The sequence below is a fragment of the Muntiacus reevesi genome, chromosome 13, assembly GCF_963930625.1.
Source record: "Muntiacus reevesi chromosome 13, mMunRee1.1, whole genome shotgun sequence".
Classification (NCBI taxonomy): domain Eukaryota; kingdom Metazoa; phylum Chordata; class Mammalia; order Artiodactyla; family Cervidae; genus Muntiacus; species Muntiacus reevesi.
The window spans coordinates 19,700,038-19,724,601 of record NC_089261.1 but is presented as its reverse complement, the minus strand read 5'-3'; the positions used below and the strand labels follow the sequence as shown (position 1 = coordinate 19,724,601).

Below are 24,564 nucleotides of genomic sequence, written 5' to 3'. Positions count from 1 at the left end.
AAAAACAATAATCCAATGGCCATATTTAAAGTGGCTGTTTGCTTGGGTGGTAGAGAACTGTATTAGCAGAGAGAGAGGAAAAAGGGATGGGCAGTGAGGCCCATAGCCTAAACTCTCATGTCTGCCAAGCAGGTTCCTAGATATGAAAGTTAAGCCCGAAAATTAGAAAAAAATGAAGGCAATGAAGTGAATAGATAACACTTAGGAGCAACATGGAAGAATGCTCTGAGCATATCTCCTTTGGCCCCCAGTTGAGAGGGCTCAATCCCCTAGATTTACACAGTTTCCTCATTCTCTCCTTCCTGAGCCCCCAGAGAGGAAAAGTGTGTCTCATTTTTTAAAATTTAGCTTATAATTTTTAAATAATCTCACACTTCTGAAAGAATTGTAAGAGTGCAAAGAACTCCCCTACACCTTTTGCCCAGATTCACTGACTATTAGCATTATGACATATTTGCTTTCTTCTCACGTGTGTGTGTGTGCGTGTGTGAATGAGTGTTGTGTGTTCTTTATCTGTATCAGGCATCAGTAAACCCACCGGCCAAATCTGGCCACCTGATTTTGTACGGGCAGTAAGCTAGAAATGATTTTTGTCTCGTTGCAAAAGATCAAAAGAAGAATATTTCGTGACATGTAAAACATATATGAAATTGAAACGCTGGAATCCATGAATAAATATCCATTTCACTGGAGCACAGCCATGCCCATTCATTTATGTATCGTCTGTGGCACCACAACAACAGAGCAAGAGCAGTTGTGACAGCGACCACATGGCCCGCAAAGCCCAGAATCCTCATTCCTTGGCCTTTCTGTTCTAAATCATTTGGGAGTTACTTGTAGACAATAGGCTTCTTTACTCCTAAATACTTCAATGCATATTTCCTAAGGACATGACATTCTCTTATACTATCAAATACAGAAAATGTTACTTTGATACAATACAGTACTGTGACCTCAAATACCATCCAAATTCAAGTTTGGATGCGAACTCTCTTTTTTTAATTTTTATTATTACTTATTTATGGCTGTGCGGGGTCTTGGTTGCTGCATGAAGGCTTTCTCTAGTTGCTACAAGCAGGAGCTACTCTAGTTGCAGTGCTCGTGTTTCTCATTGCGGTGGCTTCTCTTGTTGTGGAGCCTGGGTTCTAGAGCACGGGCTCAGTAGTTATGGCACGCGGGCTTAGATGCTCCTTGGCGTATGGGATCTTCCCATACCAGGGATCAAACCCGTATCCCCTGCACTGGCAGGCGGATTCTTAACCACTGGCCCACCAGGGAAGTCCTGCGAACTATCTCTGGATGGCAATTTCTCCCCAGACCCTGGGCCCAATTCCATCTTATGCCTTGTATTGTTGTTCATATCTCTTTGGTCTCCTTTAATCTAGACCAGCTCCTCAACTTCTATCTTGGGAATATCAGCATTTCTAAAGTGTTCAATCCAGTTGTTTTGGAGCATGTCCTTCTGCCTTGGTTTGTCTGATATTTCCTCATGATTGAATTCTGAATATGCATCTAGGACAGACATGCCACTCAAGTGACATTGGGTCCTCAATGTCTCCCATGAGAAGGGACGTGGAGTTTGTGATATTAACTCTGATTGCTTGGGAGAAATGGTGGCCATCTGCCACCATTCTCCACTGTACAGTGACCAGCTTCCTACCTGTAATGAATGAATAGTCTGTACAGAAAGAGGCTTCAGCATCAAAACAGTCCTCAATGTTCAACCAGTATCTGCGGGTAAGAAAGCCAACTCTCCAGAACAGGACATAGAGGATGGGCGCAGAGAGACCCCCAACTACACAGACTTTGAGAAAGTGAAGCCTTTGGATTTGGAGTCCCCAGCAATGGAAGGTAAAACACCACACCACCTCCTGGCACTCTTTGGTGTCAGGCCCCCATACAGTGAGATAAGACCCAGACTGCAACATCAACAGACAGATGCTCACCAGGCCCTCTTCAGTTTGAATTAATATTTAATTTTACAAGTAAACATAAGGACATTATCCTTGTTAAACATTAAAACACTACAGCTACAGCTAGAGTTGACTTTGAACAAACCCCTATCCTGTCTTCTCCCCCTTCTCCAGAAGTACCCACTGTTACCAGTTTCTTCTAGACTATATTCTATGTATCTATGTATTTCTATGTTCCACATAGACCTGTTTATATATATATACATATATATACATGTACACACACACACACACACTTAACATATGTGAGAAAAATGTTCACTGTTGCAAAAACTAATTGTCCCTAATACTTATTCTCCTTTGTTTCCTGTTTTTAAATAATGAGTTTTGAGTATTTATTACATCTCAGTTTTTTGTTTTTTAGCCCCACACCATGCGACACATGAGGCATGTAGGATCTTAGTTCCCCACTCAGGGATCAAACCTGTATCCCCTACATTGGGAGCAGAGAGTCAACCACTGGACCCCCAGAGAAGTCCTCCTTGGCTTCCTTTTAATAACAGGACCCCACCAAGACATAGCCAGCACATGGCTGTCCAGCTACAGACACTTCCCAGCCTCCTTTGCAGCTAAGTGTAGGAATACAACCAAGTGTTAGCCAACGGGTTGCAAGCAGAAGTGATGTAAGTTCTGAACTACATTTTTTTTTTTAACCACTACACCTGCTATTTCTAGCTATTCAGTTTTCACATGTCAAGGCAACCACATTTTTCTAAGTAACGGTTTGCCCTCCACTCTTTCTTTCCCTGGCTTGCATATGGCAACAATGGATCCAGTTACCTTGAAACCGGAAATGGAAGCTACATTTGTACAAATGACAGAGCCCACAGTGCCCTCCTCAGCCAAACCAACCTGGATCTTGTTTTAAAACATGACCACCAGTCCTTTAGCACTCTTCACACAGAGGAGTGGTATCTCTTTTCAGTCTCCTTAAATACAAGTAGGCTTGTGGCTGGTCTGACCAATAAAATATGTCAGAAGTACCCCCCCAAAACAAACAGCCCAATTAAAAAATGGACAGAAGATCTGAATAGACATTTTTCCAAAGAAGCCATAGATCGCCAACAGGCACATAAAAAGATGCTCAACATCACTAATCATCAAGGAAATGCGAATCAAAACCACAGGGAGATATCACCTCACACCTGTCAGAATGGTTATCATTGAAAAGACCTCAAATAACAAACGCTGGCAAGGATGTGGAGGAAAGGGAACCTTTTTTGCACACTGTTGGTGGGAATGTAAATTGGTGCAGCCACTGTGGAAACAGTATGGAGGTTCCTCAAAAAAACTAAAAATAGACCTACCATATGATCCAGCACTTCCACTCCTGGGTTTGTATCTGAAGGAAATGAAAACACTAACTCAAAAAGATACATGCACCTCAATGTTCATAGCAGCATTATTTATAATAGCCAAGATACGGAAGTAACCTAACTGTCCATCAGCAGATGAATGGATAAAGATGTGGTACACACACACACACACGAATACTATGCAGTCATAAAAAAAGAATGACATTTTTGCCATGGATGGACTTGGAGGGCATTATGCTTAGTAATATGTCAGACAGAGAAAGAGAAATGCTATATGATATCACTTGTATGTGGAATATAAAAAATACAACAAACTAGTGAATATAACAAAACAGAAACAGGCTCACAAAGAACAAACTAGTGGTTACCAGTGGGGAGAGAAAAGGGGGAGGGGCAATACAGGGGGAGGGGGGTTGAGATACAAACTACTCTGCAGAAAATAAACAAGCTATAAGGATATACTGTACAGCACAGGGAATATAGCCAACATTTTATCATAAATAAAATATAACCACTATATTATATACCTAAAACATATGTCAACTTTATCTCAATTTTTTAAAAATGGCAGAACTGACACTATACCATTTCTGAGAAAAACTCACAGAGGGCCATAGGGTTTGCACCTTATTTGCTGGAACAATAGCTTCTGGGAACAAAAAGTTCCATGACTGAGGCCACCATGCTGCGTGGAAACCCTAACCACACAGAGAAGCCACATGACGGCAGTCTGATCAACAGCCACAACTAAGATAAATCTTCTTGTCATTCAGTTCAGGCAGATATGAGGGTCAAGAAACCTCCAGATAATTCCAGGCCCAACCATTTGCATCTTCCCAGCTAAGGCCTCTGGCCTCGTGGAACACAGTCAAGCCATCCCCACCATGCCCTGCCTAAATTCCTGACTCCCAGAATCCTTGAGCAAAAGGATTGTTGCTTTATGCCAATGGATAACTGGAACACTCAGCACCTGTCTGAACTACTATGTGAGAAAGGAAGAAGCTATCTCATTTAAACCATTTTATTAGGGGATCTCTTGCTACAGCAGCATAGCTTATACCCTAAAGCACACACTTTTGATTTTTTAAAATATACTAACAGTATCAGAATATAGATACGATTTCACAACCTTCTTTTCTCACTCAATAATATGTCTTATAGATCTACCCACACAAGAATACATACATAGGGACTTCCCTGGTGGTCCGGTGGCTAAGACTCCACACTCTCAACACAGGGGGCCCAGGTTTGATCTGGGGTCAGCGAACTAGGTCCCACATGCCACAACTAAGACTTCACATGCCACAACCAAGATCAAAGATCCCGTGTGCCACAACTAAGACTGGCAGAGCCAAATTAATTAATTAAAAAGAAGAAAAAAAGAAGAAGAATATATAGATGTGCTTCATTTTCAGTCCTGTTCAGTACTTCATGCTATGAACATACAACAGCTTATGTAGCCATTTTCCTATCACGGATACTTAGGTTGTTTCCAGTCTCTGACAATAACCAACAATGCAACAATGATTAATATCCTTGCACAGTCTCCTTGGGCACACACACAAGTGTCTCTGGGGAAGAGAAGTAGAATTGCTGGGTCATAGGGTACAGGCATGTTTTCACTTTTAACCTATCTTGGCAAACTGCCCCCAGAGTGGCTGTGCCAATTTATGCTCCCAGCATATGACAGCTGCCCACACTTCACCAACTCTCAGTGCTATCCCCACTGACTTTCTTAAAGGCACTTCCTAATGCCTGCATGGGCTTCCCAGGTGGTGTAGTGGTAAAAGAACCCGCCTGCCAATGCAGGTAGGCCTAAGAGATGCGACTTCGATTCCTGGGTCGGGAAGATCCCCTGAAGAAGGAAATGGCAACCCACTCCAGGATTCTTGCCTGGAGAATCCCATGGACAAAGGAGCCTGGCAGGCTACAGTCCATAGGGTTGCACAGAGTCAGACATGGCTGAAGCTACTTAGCACACACACATGCAATGCTCCATACTTCACTCAATGCTGAAGCTCCAATACTTTGGCCACCTGATGTGAAGAGCTGTCTCATTGGAAAAGACCCTGATGCTAGGAAAGATTGAAGGTAGGAGGAGAAGGGGGCAACAGAGGATAACATGGTTGGATGGCATCACCGACTCAATGAAAATGAGTTTGAGCAAACTCTGGGAGATAGTGAAGGACAGGGAAGCCTGGTGTGCTGTAGTCCATGGGGTTGCAAAGAGTCAGACAACTTAGCGACTCAACAACAACAATAATGCTCCACTGGTGGTATTTTCTGCCCACTCTTAAAACTTCAGACTGAAGTCCATGGCCCTTCTCATAATTGTGTCCCCAGGCGCATACAGTCATTCCTCATTCCTAACAGTTCTCTGTCTTTCTCTCTGCCATTGGCTAGAGCCACTTCCTAGGGGAGATCTGATACTGGAGACCACACCTCCTGTCCACCCTGTCCTCGGGCCCAGGCTCAGCATTTGTCAGCCTCGAGGACAACGTGAAGTGGAAACAGGCCCTTAGAGTGACACACTCTCTGTTCCCAGGGCATTCCTCACCCATGCCCCGCCTCTGCTGACTCCATCTTGTGCCAGTCACACAAGCAGCCGGGAAGATTATCAATTCATTTCTTGGATTCTGTCCTTTTTCCAGACAGTTGTCTCTCAGTCTTTTTTCAACTGTGGTAAAACATATATAAAACTTACCATGTTAATCATTGACATTTTTATAATTGCAATAAAATACACATAAAACTTACCACCTTAACCATTTTATGTGTACAACTCAGTGACATCAAATATGTTCACATTATTTGCCATCCATCTCCAGAACTCTTTCAACATCTCAACTAAAACTCCGAATCTGTCACCCAGTAACTCAGCCTCCTGTTCCCCTCAGCCCCTGACAACCACCACTCTAGTTTCTTCTTTCTTTATTTTTGGCTATGCTGGGTCTTCACTGTTTTGAAGAGGCTTTCTCTAACTGTGGCAAGCAGGGGCTACCCTTCGTTGCAGTGCTCAGGCATCTCATTGCGATGGCCTCTCCTGTTAGGGAGCACGGGTTCTAGGCAAGTGGGCTTCAGTAGTTGCAGCTCGTGAGCTCAGTAGTTACAACTCGAGGGCTTAGTTGCTCTGAGGCCTGTGGGATCTTCCCAGAACAGAGATCAAACCCGTGTCTCCTGTGTTGCCAAGTGGATTCCCACCCACTGTGCCACCAGGGAAGTCCTCTACCACTCTACTTTCTACTTCTATGAATTTGACTCCTCTAAGTACCTCATATAAGTTGACTCATACAGTATTTATATTTTTGTGCCTGACATTTAAACACAGCATAATGTCTTCAAGGTCCATCCACACTGCAGAACTTATCAGAAGCTCCTTCCTCTTTAAGGCTAAACAATATCCCACGGTAAGTATATACTACATTTTATCCACCCATCTGTCGATGCACACCTGGGTTGCTTCCGTCTTTTGGATATTGTGAATAATGTTACTATGAACATGGATGTACAAATATTTGTTCGAGTCCCTGCTTTTAATTCTTTGGGATGTGTGTGTGTGTGTGTGTGTGTGTGTGTGTGTGTGTGTGTGTGTATGTGTGTATTCAGAAGCAGAATTTCTGGATCATATGGTAATTAATCACACGGCTTAATTTGTTTTTTAAAGAACTGCCATATCATTTTCCAGAGAGGCTGAACCATTTCACGACAGCTGTCTCTTGATGGGACTGTCTTTGCGGTGTTTCTGGGAGAGGGTGGGGGTGGGGGGTGAGGAACACAATTCCGGTCTTCCCTCAGAGACCCTGCCCTCCACTCCTGAGGCTATCTCCAGAAAACCCTCAACTGGGCGTGTGCTTTGAGATGCTTTTTCCAGGAGTGAGCCACACGGAGGCAAGCCAATCCTGCCTTTCAACCAACCAGCCCCTATGGTCTTGAACGCAACTAGTCGCCAGATGGAAGCCTTCTGTTGTTTTTGCCAGCTCGGCAGCTACTCCCTTTCTGGTTAATTCCCTGCAGTTTCTTTGGAGATCCTCCCTCCCTGACAGTGAGATCTGCCTAGGAACAGAGTGGACCTTGCCCCAGGTTCCAGGGCAAATGACCCAGGCCTGGCCAATCAGAACATCACCCACTTGACCCAGCTGGTTGACTCAGAGAGGAGCATTCAAAACCAGTCACACTCAGTTGTGGGACTTTTGATCAGAACTGTTGGAAAAAAGGGGGAAAAAAAAGAAACTTTTTGCCACTCATTTTGAAGGTAGCAGGATATGAGCCCAGAGCTAATGGGGCTGCCAGTAGCTGCCTGGGAATGAACCCAACTGTGAGGAAAACAGGATGAAGGGGTAAACTGAGCCCTGATGGTTTCATTTAAGCTCCTGGATCAGCTTATATCTGAAGGTGGTACACCTTTGAGGTGCTAATTAATGTAAGTGAACAAATGCCATTTTATTCTGTTTGGCTTTGACAATTTGGGTTGAGTGTCTCCATTTAAGAGGCCAGTGTCAGGGACTTCCCTGGTGGTCCACTGACTAAGACTTTGCACTTCCAATGCAGGGGGTCCTGGTTCGATCCCCAGGCAGGGAACTAGACCCCATTTGCTGCAATTAAGAGTTTGCATGCCACAACTACAGATCCCACGTGCAGAAAGGAAGACAATATCCCACATGCCACAACTAAGACCCAGTACAGTCAAAATTAATTAGCTAATTTAAAAACGAGGCAGGGGTCAGAATCTAGATTAATATGCCAAAGAACAGAGCCTCCCTTCTGGGAAAAGTTAACCACACCAGGTAAGAAGAGAAGCCATAAATCTTGGACTCATTACCAAGCTCTTGCCCTGGACACTGTCATCGTAAAGGTGCCAAAAACTTAAGAGCTCGATGGCTAAATCCTTCATCAAGTCAGTAACTAAACAGGCACTTTAAAATGCGTATCTCTGAACAATCAAACTGGGTGTTTTTCTACCAAAGCAAGAACCTAAATCATTATTTTTTAACAATTTTATTGGGGTATAACTTACATGTCATAAAATTCTCATTTTAAGTGTACACTTAAGTGATTTTCATACATTTATCAAGTTGTGCAACTATTAGCACATCCAGTTTCAGAACTTCCCATCACCCAATAAGGTCTCTAGTGTTTATCCACACTCACTCCCCACTCTTCCTTCCTCCCCGCTCCTGGCAACCACTAACCCACCTTCTGACCCTACAGATTTGTCTTTTCTGGGTATTTCATATCAATGGAATCATATCATATGCAGTTTTGTGTCTGGTTCTTTCACAAAGAATAGTGTTTTTGAGATGTATCTCTGTTGCAGCATGTGTCCACTTTTTTATTGTACTTCAGCATTTATACCGTATTTTGTTTATTCATCTACCAGTTGTTGGATATTTAGGTTATTTCCAGTCATTGGCGATTACGAATAAGGCTACCATGCACATTCGTGCACAAGTCTTGGTAGTAGATATATATTTCAACTTCTTATGGTTAGATACCTAGGAATGAAACTGCTGGGTCATATGGTACATGTATGTTTGCCAACTTTCAAAGAAAATGCCAAAATACCAAACCACTATTTTTATTTCTAAACTTGGCAGCAGTGGGACTTTCCTGGTGGTCTAGGGGCTAAGACTCTGCACTCCCAGTGCAAGGGGCCCAGGGTTCAATCCCTGGTCGGGGAATTAGATACCATATGCTACAATGGAAAGACACTGCATGCTGCAAGTAAGACTCAGCACAGACAAATAAATAAATAAGAAATATAATTTAAAGTAAATAAACTTGGCAGCAGTGGACTGAAGCAAAGGAGCACACTCACCAAAAGCTGGGAGTCAGGGGTCTGCACACAATGCAGGGAGTACCAGCTTACAGAGCACATGACTGACTCCCACTGCAAGTTGCTACCTCCAAAAATAACCCAGAGTGCTGGGGGCACCCGAGCAGACAGGCAGCTGGGAAAGAAAGGACTCTGTTCTGCTGCTCAGAGCAAGTCCCAACCCCCAGCTGTCTAACTCAAGACCAAGCAAAGGAAAGAGAGACTGACTTGATAAAATACCTAAAGATAGAGCTTTGGGGTGGGGGGTGGGGGGTGGGGAAGGATAGTTACAAGGCAAACACTGCCAGGAAACAATCAAATGCTGACTATATAAATGTAATAAAAATCCCCAAGAGAAAGTACAAGCACTGTATACTGCTCAGTTCTTCACTAAATGAAATTTGCATGGTCATAATCACATAAATGACTGAGTCTTTTTTTTTTTTTTGGTTTTTTTTTTTTAGCTACACCTCTCTGTATGTGGAATCTTAGTTCCCCAACCAGATGTTGAACCCGTGCCCCCTGCAGTGGAAGCGCTGAGTCTTAATCACTGGACCTCAGGGAAGCCCCATTGAGCCTATTTTTATGAATAAGCCTTTTGGTACTGTTAGGTAGTTTTTTGGTCTCCTGCTCATTTGATTATGAAGTATTTCAGGCATATTGAAAAAGAGAGAAAATCCTTTAATTAATAGAAAATAAACAACATTAATACCCACATTTCTCACCCTCAGTTTAAGAACTAATAGTGCACAAATTGTTGAAAGCCCCTACATATTCTTCCTACATAGCATTCCCATCCTCTGCCCCCAATGAGAGGAACCCCTAGGCTGGTTATTTCCACCCCCAAGCCCACCCCAGATCAATCCTGTCTTCCTCTGTGCCCTGAGAGGTTGACCCCTATGGACTGCATCTCCTGGGCTCCCTTGCCCTGCCTCCTACTTAGCCAATGGGATGCCACGACAGAAGATTGGGGGCGGGAGGAGAGGCAGACTGGAGTATTGGTTCCCCTGCTTCCTCCTCACTTTACTAGGCTTTTGATGCTACACCTCCAGTCCTGAAGCTCTCCTTACCCTACAACAAGCTCTGGTGACTGCCCCTTCCCTCTGTCCCTTAAGTATTAAGATGGTCCCAACTCCAGGGGCCTTGCTGTGTCCAACTCTTGGCGACCACATGGACTGTAGCCTGCCAGGCTCCTCTGTCCATGGAATTCTCCAGGCAAGAATACTGGAGTGGGAAGCCATTCCCTTTTCTAGGGGATCTTTCTGACTCAGGCATTGAACCTGGATCTGTCGCATTGCAGGCAGATTCTTTACCATCTGAGCCATCAGGGAAACCCCTTTAAACCGCCACACCTCTGTAAATAGCCTCGTCCTTAAACTCTTTTCAGAGAGATCGTTCAGGAAGAGTCATTTGTTTCTTGCTAGGGCCCTGCCCAAATCTCCATTCTACTGAATCTGACCCATATCACTCCCTTGCAAAAGTCTGAATTTGTACTGTATAGACATGTATCAGTAAGCAGAACATAAGTGTTGTTTTGAATGCTTTAAACTTTATTATACATGTCATACTATATATACCCGCTTAGCAACTTTTCACTCAAAGTTGCTTTTCTCTTTAAAACATTTACCTATGTTGATACATATTGTTCTAGTTTATTCATTCTGATCTTCATACCACACTCTATGGATGTTCAGTGAAATTATCCATCTTGAAGGACAGTTAGGTTTCCAGATTTTAGCTGTTACAGAATGCTTATACACATTTCCTATTTGACTTTTTAACTATGTGGCTACGTATTACTTATAAAAATATACGATAGATCAGAGACAGAGAGAGACAGACACACACTAACATTGGCCCCGTTAGCTGGGATGCCCATAGCTCCTTTCCCACATATCTGATTGCCATTCCTTTTATGCCATGTACAGGAGACACAAACAGTTGAGTTTCCATTGAAGGATTTGGAGATCTGCCACCTCTCCTGTCCTCTGAGGCCCCAAACTCTGCCCCAGTGGGAAGATGAGGTTAATGATTCCAGGTCCCAGCACGGCTGTGACACATCTGGAGATGCCCTCTTAACATAACTTGACTGAGTCACAAAACCTGAGTCAATATTTATTGCAAGAATTGATGGCAATGAGACTTCCCTGGTGGTCCAGTGGTTAAGACTCTGTACTGTCACTACAGTGGGAATGGGTTTAATACTTGGTCGGGGAACTAAGCTCCCATGTGGCATGGCCAAAAAAAAAAAAAAAATTGCCAGAATGGAATCATGTGCCATTTTCAGACAGGGCTCTGGCCTAGGAGCACTGCAAGCTGGCGGACAACCCAGTAGATTGCCACAGAGTCATGGCCACCACAAAAACTTGGTGGCTGATAGTTGGGGCTGGTGCTAAGTTTTCAAGAGATTGCATTTAAATAGTCCTGTTTCTAAGGAACTGACTTCAAACAAAGATTTCTGAATGCTGAGTATACTGAACTAAGACTCACTGCCAGTGGAAACACTACAAAGATGACAAGTTGACTTCACCTAAACTGTATCACTTCTACACTGGGAAAGATTCTGAGTCATGTGCCAGGATCAATTAGTAATGTTATAGGAACAGTAGGTGGAGGTATAGGCAAGCATGCCAGGCATTTGGGAGGCAGGTGACTTAAAAATTAAGTGATTAGGCTTGAGACTCAGACTGACTTCAAGGGTGCAATCTGCCACTTCTTAGTTTCCTCAATTGTGAAAGAGCTAGGGCATGAGATATATGTACCAGGCTATGTGCTGGTATTTTCAAATCAGTTTTATAGGCATAATTTACATACCAATTCACCAATTTTCAGGTGTACAATTTAATGAATTTTGGCAAAATTATACAGTTGTGTAACCACCACCACAATGAAGATATAAAACAAAGGTTCCCTAACTTTGTTAGTTTACCACACCCTTAGTGTCTCTTTCACAGGGTCCTTAGGCCAAATAACTGGAAGAAGTAAAAGTGAAGTCATTCGGTCGTGTCCAACTCTTTGTGACCCCATGGACTGTAGCCTGCCAGGCTCCTCTGCCCATGGGGATTCTCCAGGCAAGAATACTGGAGTGGGTTGCCATTTCCTTCTCCAGGGGATCTTCCCGACCTAGGGATCGAACCTGGGTCTCCCACATTGCAGGCAGAATCTTCATCCTCTGAGCCACCAAGGAAGCCAAATAATTGAAAAGTATCTATGTCCTAACAACTCAGTAGCCTCTTGGAGAAAAGAGAATATGCAGAAATTGACAAGGGTATTTTTATTTCATTTTGAAGTAACCAAAATTATATATGGACGTGTATGCCTGTCAGAGTCCGACACGACTGAGCAACTGAACTGAACTCAACTGATGCCTGTCAGGTTCTGCACAAATTCTCAAACCTTAGGAATAGATTGGACACTGTCACCCTCATTTCTTGTTCTAAATTGATTTTCACATAGTACTTGATTTTAATCAGCACCAAAAACCCAACTTCACAAAGATATGACATCATTAAAAAGAATGTAGCATAATCTAATGTGTAGCTGTGAACTACTCCATTAGCAATTTAAGTGGCACGTGACAGATGTCATTGTCTTTCTCTTGAAAATTTAAATTATCCCACAGTGTCCCACCTTGTGAGCTTGCTGCAGCTCCTTGGAGGTGACTTAACACAGTTGGTGAAACACAGATATAGACTGTTTCCACAATATTACTCCTAAAAAGATATCTAGCTGTCTGGTATCCTTCTCTGTTTTTGTTTTTTTACTACCAGTACTTTGATTTTCTTTCATGGGACCACCCCTCTCCCACTGTTATTTCATGTGGTTTGAGCAGCAGTCATCCCAGCCCTGGGCAACAGGGGAGACATGTTAACCAAGACCCAGCCAATCAGTGCCACAGGAGCTGGTTATGGGATAATCACATGACCCAGGTAGGGCCAATGAGAGTCAGCCCCGGGACTCCAGCTAGAATTACAGGGAAAAGATGTTCCTTTCTGAGGTTTGCTCAGCTGGTAGATGTCAGCCTGGGGCTGTCAAAGCTCATCTTTGCTACAACATGGGAGAGACAGTTGACAACAAAGCTGACAAAGAGGACACAGACACACATGCACATGTAAACATCATTGGAGAACCTGGATCCAGCCCTGCTTGAAGCCATTTGCCACTGGACTTCCCAATACATAAGCCAATAAACTATTTTGATTTTTTGGCTTAAAACTGGTTGAACTGGATTTCTGCCACTTACAACTAAGAACCCTTACTAATGCTTCATGTTAAAGCACCAGAGAAACAAAATTAGTCCCCACAAGTCCAAAAGTTTCCTTCTAAAGCCAAGGGTCTCAGGATACTTTTGGAGCTCAACCCAAAAAATACCTGATGGAAACAGCAGGCCTGGGGTCAAATTCTGGCTCCATGAATTTCAAGTTACATAACATCTCTCAGCCTCAGTCTCATCTATAAAGCCAGGTTGTTGTTTAGATTAAATGGAATAATCCAAGTATCATACAGTTAGTTCTTATTGTTGCTGCTATTACTGTCAGCCTTTGTTTGGTAGATAAAGAAACTCAAGTTCAGAGAAGCAGCTTGCTAAAGGTCAGATGCTAGACAGCAGCAGAATTCAGTCCTGAACCCAAGAATTCTGACTCCTTTGTCCAGAGTTCTTTCCACACAACCCACTTCTAGGGGAAAAGAGGCCTAGAAAGTAAGGCAAGATGGAAGAGAAACAAAAGTACCCAGGGCACAGACCTGCCTTGGGCAGTGGTTAAGAGTACAGACTCTGGGGACTTCCCCGGCAGTCCAGTGGTTAAGACTCCACACTTCCAATGCAGGGGACACTAGTTCAATACCTAGTGTGGGAACTACGATCCTGTGTGACGCGAGGCATGGCCTAAATAAATAAAAAAATTTTTTGAAGAGTATAGACGTTGATGTTCACCTGCCTGGATTTGAATCCTGACTCTAGTACTTATACTTCGGGGTATATTTTTCACTCTGTAAGATGGGTATAACGGGCTCTATTTCAGAGGGTTTTAAGTAAATAATACTGATCTTCCTGCTTCCAGCCTGTCCCCCTCATGTCTATTCTATACACAGCAGCCAAAGGAATGCCCGTTTCATTGGTAATAAAAACCAAAAATCTCTGTAATGTCCTACCAGGCCCCTGCATTTCCGAGAGATCAGGGTAAGGGAAAGGCCTCTTCGGGCTACCCCCTTCCTGGGTGCAGAGGGATGAGGTCAGGTTTCCAGAGAGGTAAGATAAGAAAGGCTCATTAAATCACCTGCCACCATGTCTGTAAGTGACCTTCTGTGGTCACACCACAGGCCACAGGGTCAAACATGCGCCAGTCTCAGACTAATGCTCAATCAGCCAGCACACCCGAAACCCCAACCAGCCAAAACCAAAGTCCTCATAGCAGCTCAGCCTTGCCCCTGAGTCCAGGGAGGCCCTGGCAGATGTAAATCACAGACCTAAGAACAAAGATCCTTTCCCCTAGAAAGTCCCAGAGATTTTGACATTTTAGGGGTTGGGGGGGATTCCAGAAATCTTTCAAATCCTATTGGGTCTGAAATTAGATTTCCTCTTTCCTCCTTCCACTGGCAAAAGGGAACGAGAGGTAAAACACAGAGATATTATACATCATCCCAAGAAAGACAATCAGAGAGATACGAACATGAAACCCACAAATCCTAGATTCTGAAGCAGATATAGGTGAAGTAAGATAGACTGGGATTTTCTGATGGGAGAAAAAGACCCTTCCTTTCATTAACCTTTTTAGTTCCAGTCAGCACCGACCCCCCCACCCTGTATACCTGTTGTGACCCCTTGCTCCCCGACAAATGTCTCATATTTGAAAGTTCACCCAACACACACACAATGACAACGTACACTCTACTTATTAGATGCCTATTTCCAGAGATGTTCATCTCAGGAGTTCGGAGTTCTCACGTGTATTATGGGGGGTGAGGGGAGGGATAAGAAGTCGGACCTAGTCCATTGCACTTGCCCCAATGCTGAAGACCTGAGCAAGGGACATCACGGTTTCTACCCAGTCCGTTCTTCTACAACCCTTGCTGTGTACCAGGGGACACAATCCAGGATTCATTTCCAATTCCTCTCTGTCCCCCACACACTTGAGCCCCAGAGATGCCACGTAAGAACATAACAACAAATCAAACGTCTCCTTTGCAACCTCTGCCTGCCAAGACTAGCTATCTAATTGCTGTTAATTGCATTAATTGTATAGCTCTGAAGAGTTAAGACTCTTCTTTCTAGCTGAAAGCAGGGTCAAGGAAAGGAATTATGAACAACAAAAGCTCCACACAGCAAAACTCTTCTCTCATGCCCGACCCTAACACCCTCCATGGCTTCACAGCTGGACATAACCGAGAAGCCAGCAGGACAAAGTGGTGAGAAGCAGCTGAGTGGGGACTTCCCTGGTGGTTCAATGGTTAAGACTCCTCGCTCCCAATGCAGGGGGCCTGGGTTCAGTCCCTGATCAGGGAACTAGATCCCACGAGCCACAACTAAAGATCCCCCACATACTGCAATGAAGACTGAAGATCCTGAGTGCTGCAATTAAGACTTGGCACAGCCAAAATAAAGATAAATACTGAGGGAAAAAAAGAAGGACCTGACTCTTCTCCATGGCAGGAGAGCCAGAAGGGTCCCCTGGGAACCAGTTCTGGTACCTTACTCTCTGCTCACACCTAAAACAGCACCCCTCTCCCTGCCTGGTCTCCCCAGCACCCATTCTCTATTCTTCCGGACTTATGACCCATCTTCCCTCTAGATGGCTCTGGAAAGACGCATCACAGACACCCTTCCGCATCTCCCCTCCCTCCCCTACTCTGGACACAGTAAGAGGCTAACCAAACTGCAGACAAGAGCTCCATGGACAAGCAAAATGTCACTGCTCCCAGCTGAGACTAGGCAGAAGTGGGCTAGGGGTGTTCCATGTCATTTCAGGCAAACAGAGCCCAAATCTGGGGAAAAACAAACACAATCCGGTAGCCTCGGAGGGAGCAGCCCCATCTCCCATAAAAAGATCCAGGCATCTCTTTTAGCCACCCCCAAGATTTCCAGAGACCTCTCTAGTCACCAGGATAGGCAGCTGAGGCCTCTGTGAACCTCCTATCAGGAACAATTCCTCCTGCCAGGGACCCTGCAGCAGCAATGCCAATGCTGTTCTTTCAAGGGGCCTCTCTTAAACCCGACCTCACCCCACCCAGCATAAGGCTCTGGGCCAAGGGTGAGGGCTGGGAGCAGCCTCTATCCCTGGGAGGCAACCCAGCTGTCAGAAGTGACAGATGTCATCCACGACGCCAAACTCGGCCTGCAGCAACGTCAGAGGCGAGACACAGGAGCCCCAAAGGCTGAGGTCAGGGGTCTCTAACCCCTAAGCAAAGCCTGCGGGTTCAAGGTGAATGGCTCCCAAGCACATCTCCCAAAATGGAGCGTCAGAGGAGAGGGCTGACCCGCCACAGCAAAGGGGGAGTGGAGCCGCCAAAACCCGGTGGGCGGCGGTGGGGTTAGGGGAGACCTCTGAGGAGGTAGGGGCTGGGCTTTCTCTTTCGAGTCCCAGAACATACCTGGTCCCTCCGGCCTCCCCCACATGGACATGCCTGGAACTTCCCCTCAGAGGTCACAAATCAACTTTCTGCAGCGAAGGAAGCGCGCGCGGCAAAGAGCCGGTGAGAGGGCGAGGGGGGATGGGAGGGCTTCCACCCGGCGCCCCAAGTGGGTGAAAAACTGAAGTCCTGGAAGATGGGAGGGGGCTGGCCCACGCAGACCACCAGCAATCCGCCCCCCGCCCCTCCGCCGCAGGGCCTGGCCCGGGGCAACCTCTGGGCCTTGATGGTTCCCGCGGCCGGGGCTGGGGGAAGCAGGAAAGGGAATACCCGGCACTTCAGGCAGCAGAGTTTCGGGACCAGGTGACCCGGTCCTACCTGCAGTTCCTGAAATTCTCCCTCCAGCTCGTGCCACTCGCGCTCGCAACGCTCCAGCTGGCCGGACATGGTGCAGTGATGCGAGGCGGCGGCTGCTGCTCCCGCAGCGTGGCGCGGCAAGCCGCCCGCACCCCACGCGTGTCCGCCGGCCGGCCGCCTTCCCAGGCACCAGCTGTTCCTGCGCAGCCCGAGCCACGCGCGCACCTGACGTCACAGCCCCGGCCCCGGCGCCCGCCCCACCCCCTCGCCGGGAGGCAGCCTCCTGCGCATGCGCAGGCGCCTCCCCGGTCCCGCCCCCGCGCGCCAGGCGCCGGAGGGTTAATTGTTGTACCTTTGTGGGACTTGACTGGGTCCCTCTGTGTCTCTTTAGAAATGCTTCGGCCCTTACGGAATCTCTCATGCCTAGCTGGGATGGGGAAGTTGTCCGTAAACCGCATTTGTAGAGCTTATTTTACCTAGATTGTGTGTATTTGGGGTGTCTGGGGTCGGAGGGAGGAAGGAGTTTGCGAGGAGCGAGCGTTGCCTTAACGGAGCCGAAGCCAGCCACGGCCTGAAATGCTAGAACTGACATTGACCATCCAGCAAGGTCGCCGGTCAGGGCGGGGAAGCGCAGAGAGGGCCCTGTCATCTCATATTGTCATTATTTATTGCAACTAATACATCCTAGATCCTGCCCTCTAAGACTCTGGGTGACTCGCTTGACAGCTGTTTCTGTCATTCAAATGACACAACCACCTCATTGCTAATTGAATCCCCTCTCCCGCCTGGTCCTACAAGCTCTATCCCTGCCTAGCTTTCCAGGCATATCTCCTATCTCACCCCTCTTCAGCCACTGTTTTTTAGTTCCTGCTTTTGCATGAAATATTCTTCCCTGTAACTCTTCACTTGGTTTCCTTTTTCTCATCATTCTCTACTTAATTCAAATGACACCTGTATTGGTTTCCTAGGGCTGCCCTAACTACAGACTGGGTTAAATACCACAAACTGGGTGACTTAAACAACAGAAATGTGTTATCTCATGGTTCTGGAGGCTAGACGTGAGAAATCAAGGAGACAACAAATTCAGACTCCTTGGAATCTTGCTTCTTCATAGCTTATGGTGGTGGTCATCAACCTCAGCATTCCTTGGCTTGCAGCTTCACCCCCTCCAGCCTCTGCGTTCTGTTGTTACATGGTTCTCCTTCCCTGCATGCTTGTCTCTGTGTGTCCTCTCCTCTGACGAGGACACCAGCCTCCTTGGATTAAGGGCCCACATGCCTCATGGCCAAAAAAACAGAACATAAAAGTAATATTATAACAAATTCAACAAAGACTTTAAAAACAGTCCACATGAAAAAAGAAAAAAATGGAGGGGGGTGGGTGGGAGGTTGAAGAGGGAAGGGACGTATGTATACTTATGGCTGATTCATGTTGTTGTACAGCAGAAACCAACATATTTTAAAGCAATTATCCTCCAACTAAAAGAATTTTTTTAAAGCGGGAGGCTCTGGGTACACTGGACTCACGTTTATACTTGGCCATGGGCTGGAATAGAGGAACAGATGTCCCCTTCACAAAGGGCTTGCCAGTCACCACAGTCCCCACCATGCTCAACTGTACTGCCCCAGTTTATTTCATGTGGACTGGAGACTGTTGAGTTTGAGACTTCTGATATAAAATGTCAAACCTGTATAAATCACGCACATGGTGAAAGAAAAAACAGAAAACAGTTTATTTAATTGGGATTAGTAGACTCAAAAAAGGAAACCCAGGGCCTTGAAGGATGAATTAAATGTCACCAAGCGTGAGGAGAAGGGGACAGCAGAGAATGAGACGGTTGGATGGCATCATCAACTCAACGGATATGAGTTTGAGAAAACTCTGGGAGATAGTGAAGGACAGGGAAGCCTGGCATGCTGTATTGTAGTCCATGGGATCGCAGAGTTGGACAAGACTGAGCAACAGAACAATGACAACAAGCAGAGGATTTTGGAAGAAGATCCCCCTTTACCTATGCTTGCAGTCATTCAGTTCTGGGTGGAAGAGGTTGGCCCTGCCTCCTCCCCCCGCTCCAGGTAGAGTTGGGCAAGTACACTTTCTCCAGTAGCTGGCCAGGTGTCAGGCTGCAAATCTTAGGAACTGTTCTCCATAGGGTCAGGACTCCTGGTGATTATTCACAAGCCCTTCTGTAGATGGCGCAGGCTGTTCACCCCCATCAGTGTAGCCACTTAGGTACCAGAATATCAGATCTTACCTGGCTGCCCCCACCATCACCACCCTCCCACCCACCCCCAATCCCCTGTCCTGGTTTCTGCCCAAAGAGCTGTCAGACTCACTCATCAGCTTCCTGACGCTGGATCTGCCTCTTGTTAGGAACTTTGAGCATGATAGATGAAAACATGTGTTGTAAGAGTATCCTCCCCACTTCTTCCCCACATCACCAGGGGGAAATATCTTCTATTTGTTCATTTTAAGGCCCTCTACTTAGAGACCTACCCACCGGAGAATTTGCTCAGTTAGCTGGGAAGAGTTATAAAAGTAGCAAAACAGAAGGAATTCCCTGGCAGTCCAGTGGTTAGGGCTCTGTGCTTTCACTGCTGAGGGCTCAAGTTCAATCACTGGTCGGGAAACTAGGATCCTATAATCCTCATGGCACAGCCCCAGAAAATAAGTAGCACACACATAGCACTCGCTATGTTCTTGGAGTTCTATGCACTATATGTATGTGTATTAGCACATTAAGTCCTCACACTGACATGATGAGGAAGGACCTTTATTATCCCTATTTGATACATAAGTATGGTTTCTCCAACTTTTCAGTGTGCTTATGAACCACCTTCTGGAGCTCTTCTTAAAATGCAAATTCTGACTCAGTAGGTTCTAGGAACGACCCAAGATTCTGTAATTCTACAAGCTCCCAGACAATACTACTGGTCCAAGGACCACACTTGCAGTAGCAAGAGACCAAGGTGCAGAGAGGTGAAAAGACTCTCCCCAAATCATCCAGCTACTGGTAGTGGTGTTATTTTACTTATGCATTGCAGGATGCCAAGACCCTATTCTACAGAAATAGCAGCTCCCAATGAGAAGTGAAAATTCTAAGGACTTTTCCTTCATATGCTTCCCACAAATGCCCTTGCTCAAAATAGTCCCAGAGATTGTAACAAGCAATTTGTGCAAAGATGGTTATAGCAGCATTTTTCAAATCAGTCACATACTGGAAGCATCCCAAGTGCCCCACAACAGGGAAATGGTTAAGTAAGCTATAGTCTGCAGTGGTTAGGACTGAGTGCTTTCACTGCGGTGGCCGGGGTTCAATTCCTGCTTGGGGAATGAAGATCCCACAAGGCGGGCAGTGCCACAAAAAAATTAAAAAGTACAAAAACAAAACAAAAAAGATACAGTCTTTCTATTTTATGTAATATTACATGGCTGTTAAAAATCGCTATGTGAACTAAATGGATATTTTTAAACAGGTATATTAAATCATGTGAAGTAAGAAAGTGGAGCCCCAAAATAATGTGTATACACTGATTAAAGTTATATGATCATTCATGTATGCTAAAAAAGACTGGGTGAATTTAGTATAACAGAAATAGTCCATAAAATAAATTGATGGCATCTTTTCTTCCTGAAATGTTCAGGTGTTTGATAGAAATTTTACACCCTATCTTTCTGTTCATGGGTTTATAATGTAAGCAGTATTATCTATTAAAATTCATTTGTTTAATATTTTCTCTCCAGGTAGCAAAATGTTCTTCATGTCTTTATTAAGTTATTTGCATTACTGGGCCTACCCGGGACTGTAAAGTCCTGGCTGGCTGGGGCGGTGTTTACTAGTCAACCTGAGTTCAAATCTCTTTGAACTGCTGGAGAGGTGACCTTGAGTATATAACTGGCCTTCTCTGTGAACTGAAGGTTGCTCTCATAGGATTGTTGTGAGGACTAAATGCAATATGTAGATGAAGTGCCTGATGAAGCACCCGAAAGCACTAACTTTATAAAGCTGAGTCTTAAAAAACTAACAGGATTTCCCTGGTGGTCCCATGGTTAAAACTCTGCACTTCCACTGCAGAGGGCACATGTTCCATCCTTGGCGGGAGAGCTAAAGATCACATGCCTTGAGATACAGCCAAAAAAAACAAAAAATTATTTTGGGATACTTTAAGATTTACCAACAGAGCTGCAAAGATAATTTCCATTTACTCTTCTTCACTCCTTTTCCCCTTATGTTGGCAATTTACATAACCATGACATCTTTATCAAAACTAAGACGTGAACATAGATATATGACTATGAACTAAATTCCAAAATTTATTCAGGTTTTACCAGTCTTTCCACTGATGTCCGTTTTCTGTTCTGCAATTCAATCTGACACTGCATTTAAGTATCATGTCTCTATAGTCTCCTGGTCTCTGATAGTATCTCAGTCTTGTTTCTTCATGGTTTTGACAGTTTTGAAGAGTAAACTATATATTTTTAGTAATAGTTTTATTGAGCTGTCATGATGATTAATTTTATGTGTCAACTGACAGAGCCACATATCCAGCTCAGATATCCAGCTAAACATCATTTGGGTGTGTCTGCGAAGGTCCCTCCAGAAGAGATTATTTGGATCAGTAAACTGAGTAAAGCAGATTGTCTTCCCCAATATAAGAGCCCCAGCCAATCAGAGGTCTGAATAGAATAAAAAGGCAGGGGAAGACAGCATTCTCTCTCCCTCTGCCTGACCCATTAAGTCTCCTGCCCTGGGACTAGAATTTACACCTTATCCGTTCTGTTAATTCTAAAGCCTTCAGCTTAAGGGACTTACCTGGTGGTCCAGTGGTTAAGAATCCACCTGCCAATGCAGGAAACCTGGGTTTGATCCCTGGTGATAGAACTAAAATCCCATATACTGACAGGCAGCTAAACCCACAAGCTTCAATAACTAAGCCCAAGCACCACAACTAGAGAGTCCACGAGCTGTAACAAAAGATCCCACAAGAGGCAACTAAGATCTGACACGGCCAAATAACAATAAAATAAATAAATACTCTTAAAAAGAAATAAAGCCTTTAGTTCAGACTCAGTTCAGTTCAGTTCAGTTGCTTACTCGTGTCCGACTTTTTGTGACCCTATGGACCACAGCACGCCAGGCCTCCCTGTCCATCACCAACTCCTGGAGTTTACTCAAACCCATGTCCATTGAGTCAGTGATGCCATCCAGCCATCTCATCCTCTGTCATCCCCTTCTCCTCCTACCTTCAATCTTTCCCAGCATCAGAGTCTTTTCCAATGAGTCAGTTCTTCGCATCAGGTGGCCAAAGGATTGGAGTTTCAGCTTCAGCATTATTCCTTCCAATGAATACTCAGGACTGATTTTAGAGACACCTTATTTTGTTTATTTTTTGGTGCCTGGACAGGGACTTGAACCCTGGACCCTCAGATTAAAAGTCTGATGCTCTACCAGCTGAGCTACCCAGGCAAGACTAATTTTAGGATGTCCATCTTTAGGATGGACTGGTTGAATCTCCTTGCAGGCCAAGGGACTCTCAAGAGTCTTCTCCAACACCACAGTTCAAAAGCATCAATTCTTCGGCACTCAGCTTTCTTTATAGTCCAACTCTCACATCCATACTGGAAAAACCATTTGACTAGATGGACCTTTGTTGGCAAAGTAATGTCTCTGCTTTTTAATATGCTGTCTAGATTGGTCATAACTTTTCTTCCAAGGAGCAAGCGTCTTTTAATTTCATGGTTGCAGTCACCATCTGCAGTTCAGACTAGAATTACACATTTTGCGTGTCCATTCATTCACCTGTTGATGGAAATTTGATTCCCCCCCCTTTTTGATTATTATGAATAATGCTCCCAAAAACATTCCTGCACAAGTTTTTGTGTGGACTTACTGTTTTTTTTTTTCTCTTTGTATTCCACTTAGGAGTTGAATAGCTGGGTCAGATGGTAACTTTAACATTTTGAGGAAGCAACAAACTGTTTTCCCCAGTGGCTGCATTTTACAGCCTCACCAGCAAGGTATTTGTTGTTTAGTCACTCAGTCGTGTCCAACTCTTTGTGACCCTATGGGCTATGTAGCCCACCAGGCTCCTCTGTGCATGGGATTTTCCAGGCAAGAATATTGGAGTGGGTTGCCATGTCTTTTCTCCAAGCAAAGTATTAGGGTTTGGATTTCTCCACATCCTGGTCCACAATTGTTAGTGTCTGTGTTTTTCATTTTAGCCATCCTTGTGATTTTGTGTGAAGTGTATCTCACTGTGGCTTTAATTTTGCATTTTCCTAATGGCTAAGAATATTGTCTTTTCATGTGCTCGTTACCATTGACATATCTTCTTTCAGAGAAATGCCTATTCTAAACCTTTGTTTATTTTTTGAAAAGAAGGAATGAGATCCTTAAGACAAGTGGAAGAGTTATCTTTAAATTTTATTTATTTTTACTTTTAGGCTGCACTGTACCCCATTTGGGGATCTTAGTTCCCCAACAAGGAGTTGAACACAGGCCTTTTGCAGTGAAAGGATGGAATCCTAACCACTGAACCTCCAGGAAATTCCCTAGAAACCAAGTTCTGGGTACAAGATATGTGTTCATCACTATGGAATGTCACTACTCTCCTCTCTCAGCTGACAGATCTGGGGACTGACTGCACTTATGTATCATAACTCTATAAGTATTGAAAGGGCTTCCCTGGTGGCTCATTTGTAAAGAATCTGCCAGCAATGCAGAGGCCCGGGTTCGATCCCTGGGTTGGGAAGATCCCCTGGAGGAGGGCATGGCAACCCACTACTCCAGTATTCTTGCCTGGAGAATTCCATAGACAGAGGATCCTGGCAGGTTATGGTCCATAGGGTCGCAAAGAGTGGGACACGACTGAAGTGACTAAGCAGCAGCAGAAAGTATTGAACACCATGACTCCACACCATTATCCACTTCTAATCCACAGGGTTCATTCTAGCTTTTTCTCTTTTCCAGATCTGCTGTTCCCCTCACCAACAGTGGGAAATCTATCTCCTGTCATTTTTAGTGTATTTACTTATCCGATCATATGTAACCAGTCTCCCATCTCCACCACCTAGCCTCTCCCATCTTGAAGCCAACCTTACCCCAAATAAGTGATTTTGCGCCTTTTTTTTTTTTTTTTTTTTTTTGGCTCCATCACACAGCACATGGGATCCTAGGTCCCTGACCAGGGGTGGAACCCATGTCCCCTGCATTGGAGGTGCAGAATCCTAATCACTGGACCACTATGGAAGTCCCAATAAGTGTGTCAGTTTTAAAAATATTCTCTTTACTTATTTACTTATTTGGCTCCACCAGGTCTTATTTGTGGCATGTGGGATCTAGTTCCCCAACCAGGGGTGGAACTCGGGTCCCCTGCATTGCGAGTGCAGAGTCTTAACCACTCGACCAATAAGTGTATCTTAATGAGAAAGATGATGAGCACGTTAATTTCTTTCTCTGACTTGGTGTCCAGATTAAAATGTCTTGTTTTTTTTTTGTACAGAAACTCCAAAGGCTATTACCAACAAGATGGGTGTGGAA

At 44.8% G+C, this 24,564-nt stretch overlaps 1 protein-coding gene and 1 non-coding gene across 2 annotated transcripts in view; both read right to left on the bottom strand.

Annotated features, from left to right (window-relative positions):
• The window catches only part of TMEM120B (transmembrane protein 120B), a 43,370-nt gene extending 26,088 nt beyond the window's left edge, over positions 1 to 17,282 (bottom strand). Inside the window, exon 1 of the mRNA XM_065903767.1 lies at positions 17,046 to 17,282. Coding sequence (XP_065759839.1) covers positions 17,046 to 17,114 — 69 coding nt within the window. The 5' untranslated portion in view covers positions 17,115 to 17,282. The remainder of the gene's footprint in view (positions 1 to 17,045) is intronic.
• Positions 17,283 to 22,418: 5,136 nt separating this feature from the next.
• TRNAK-UUU (transfer RNA lysine (anticodon UUU)) lies at positions 22,419 to 22,491 on the bottom strand. Its single transcript has one exon. It is a non-coding gene; the product is annotated as a tRNA-Lys (tRNA).
• Positions 22,492 to 24,564: the final 2,073 nt, after the last annotated feature.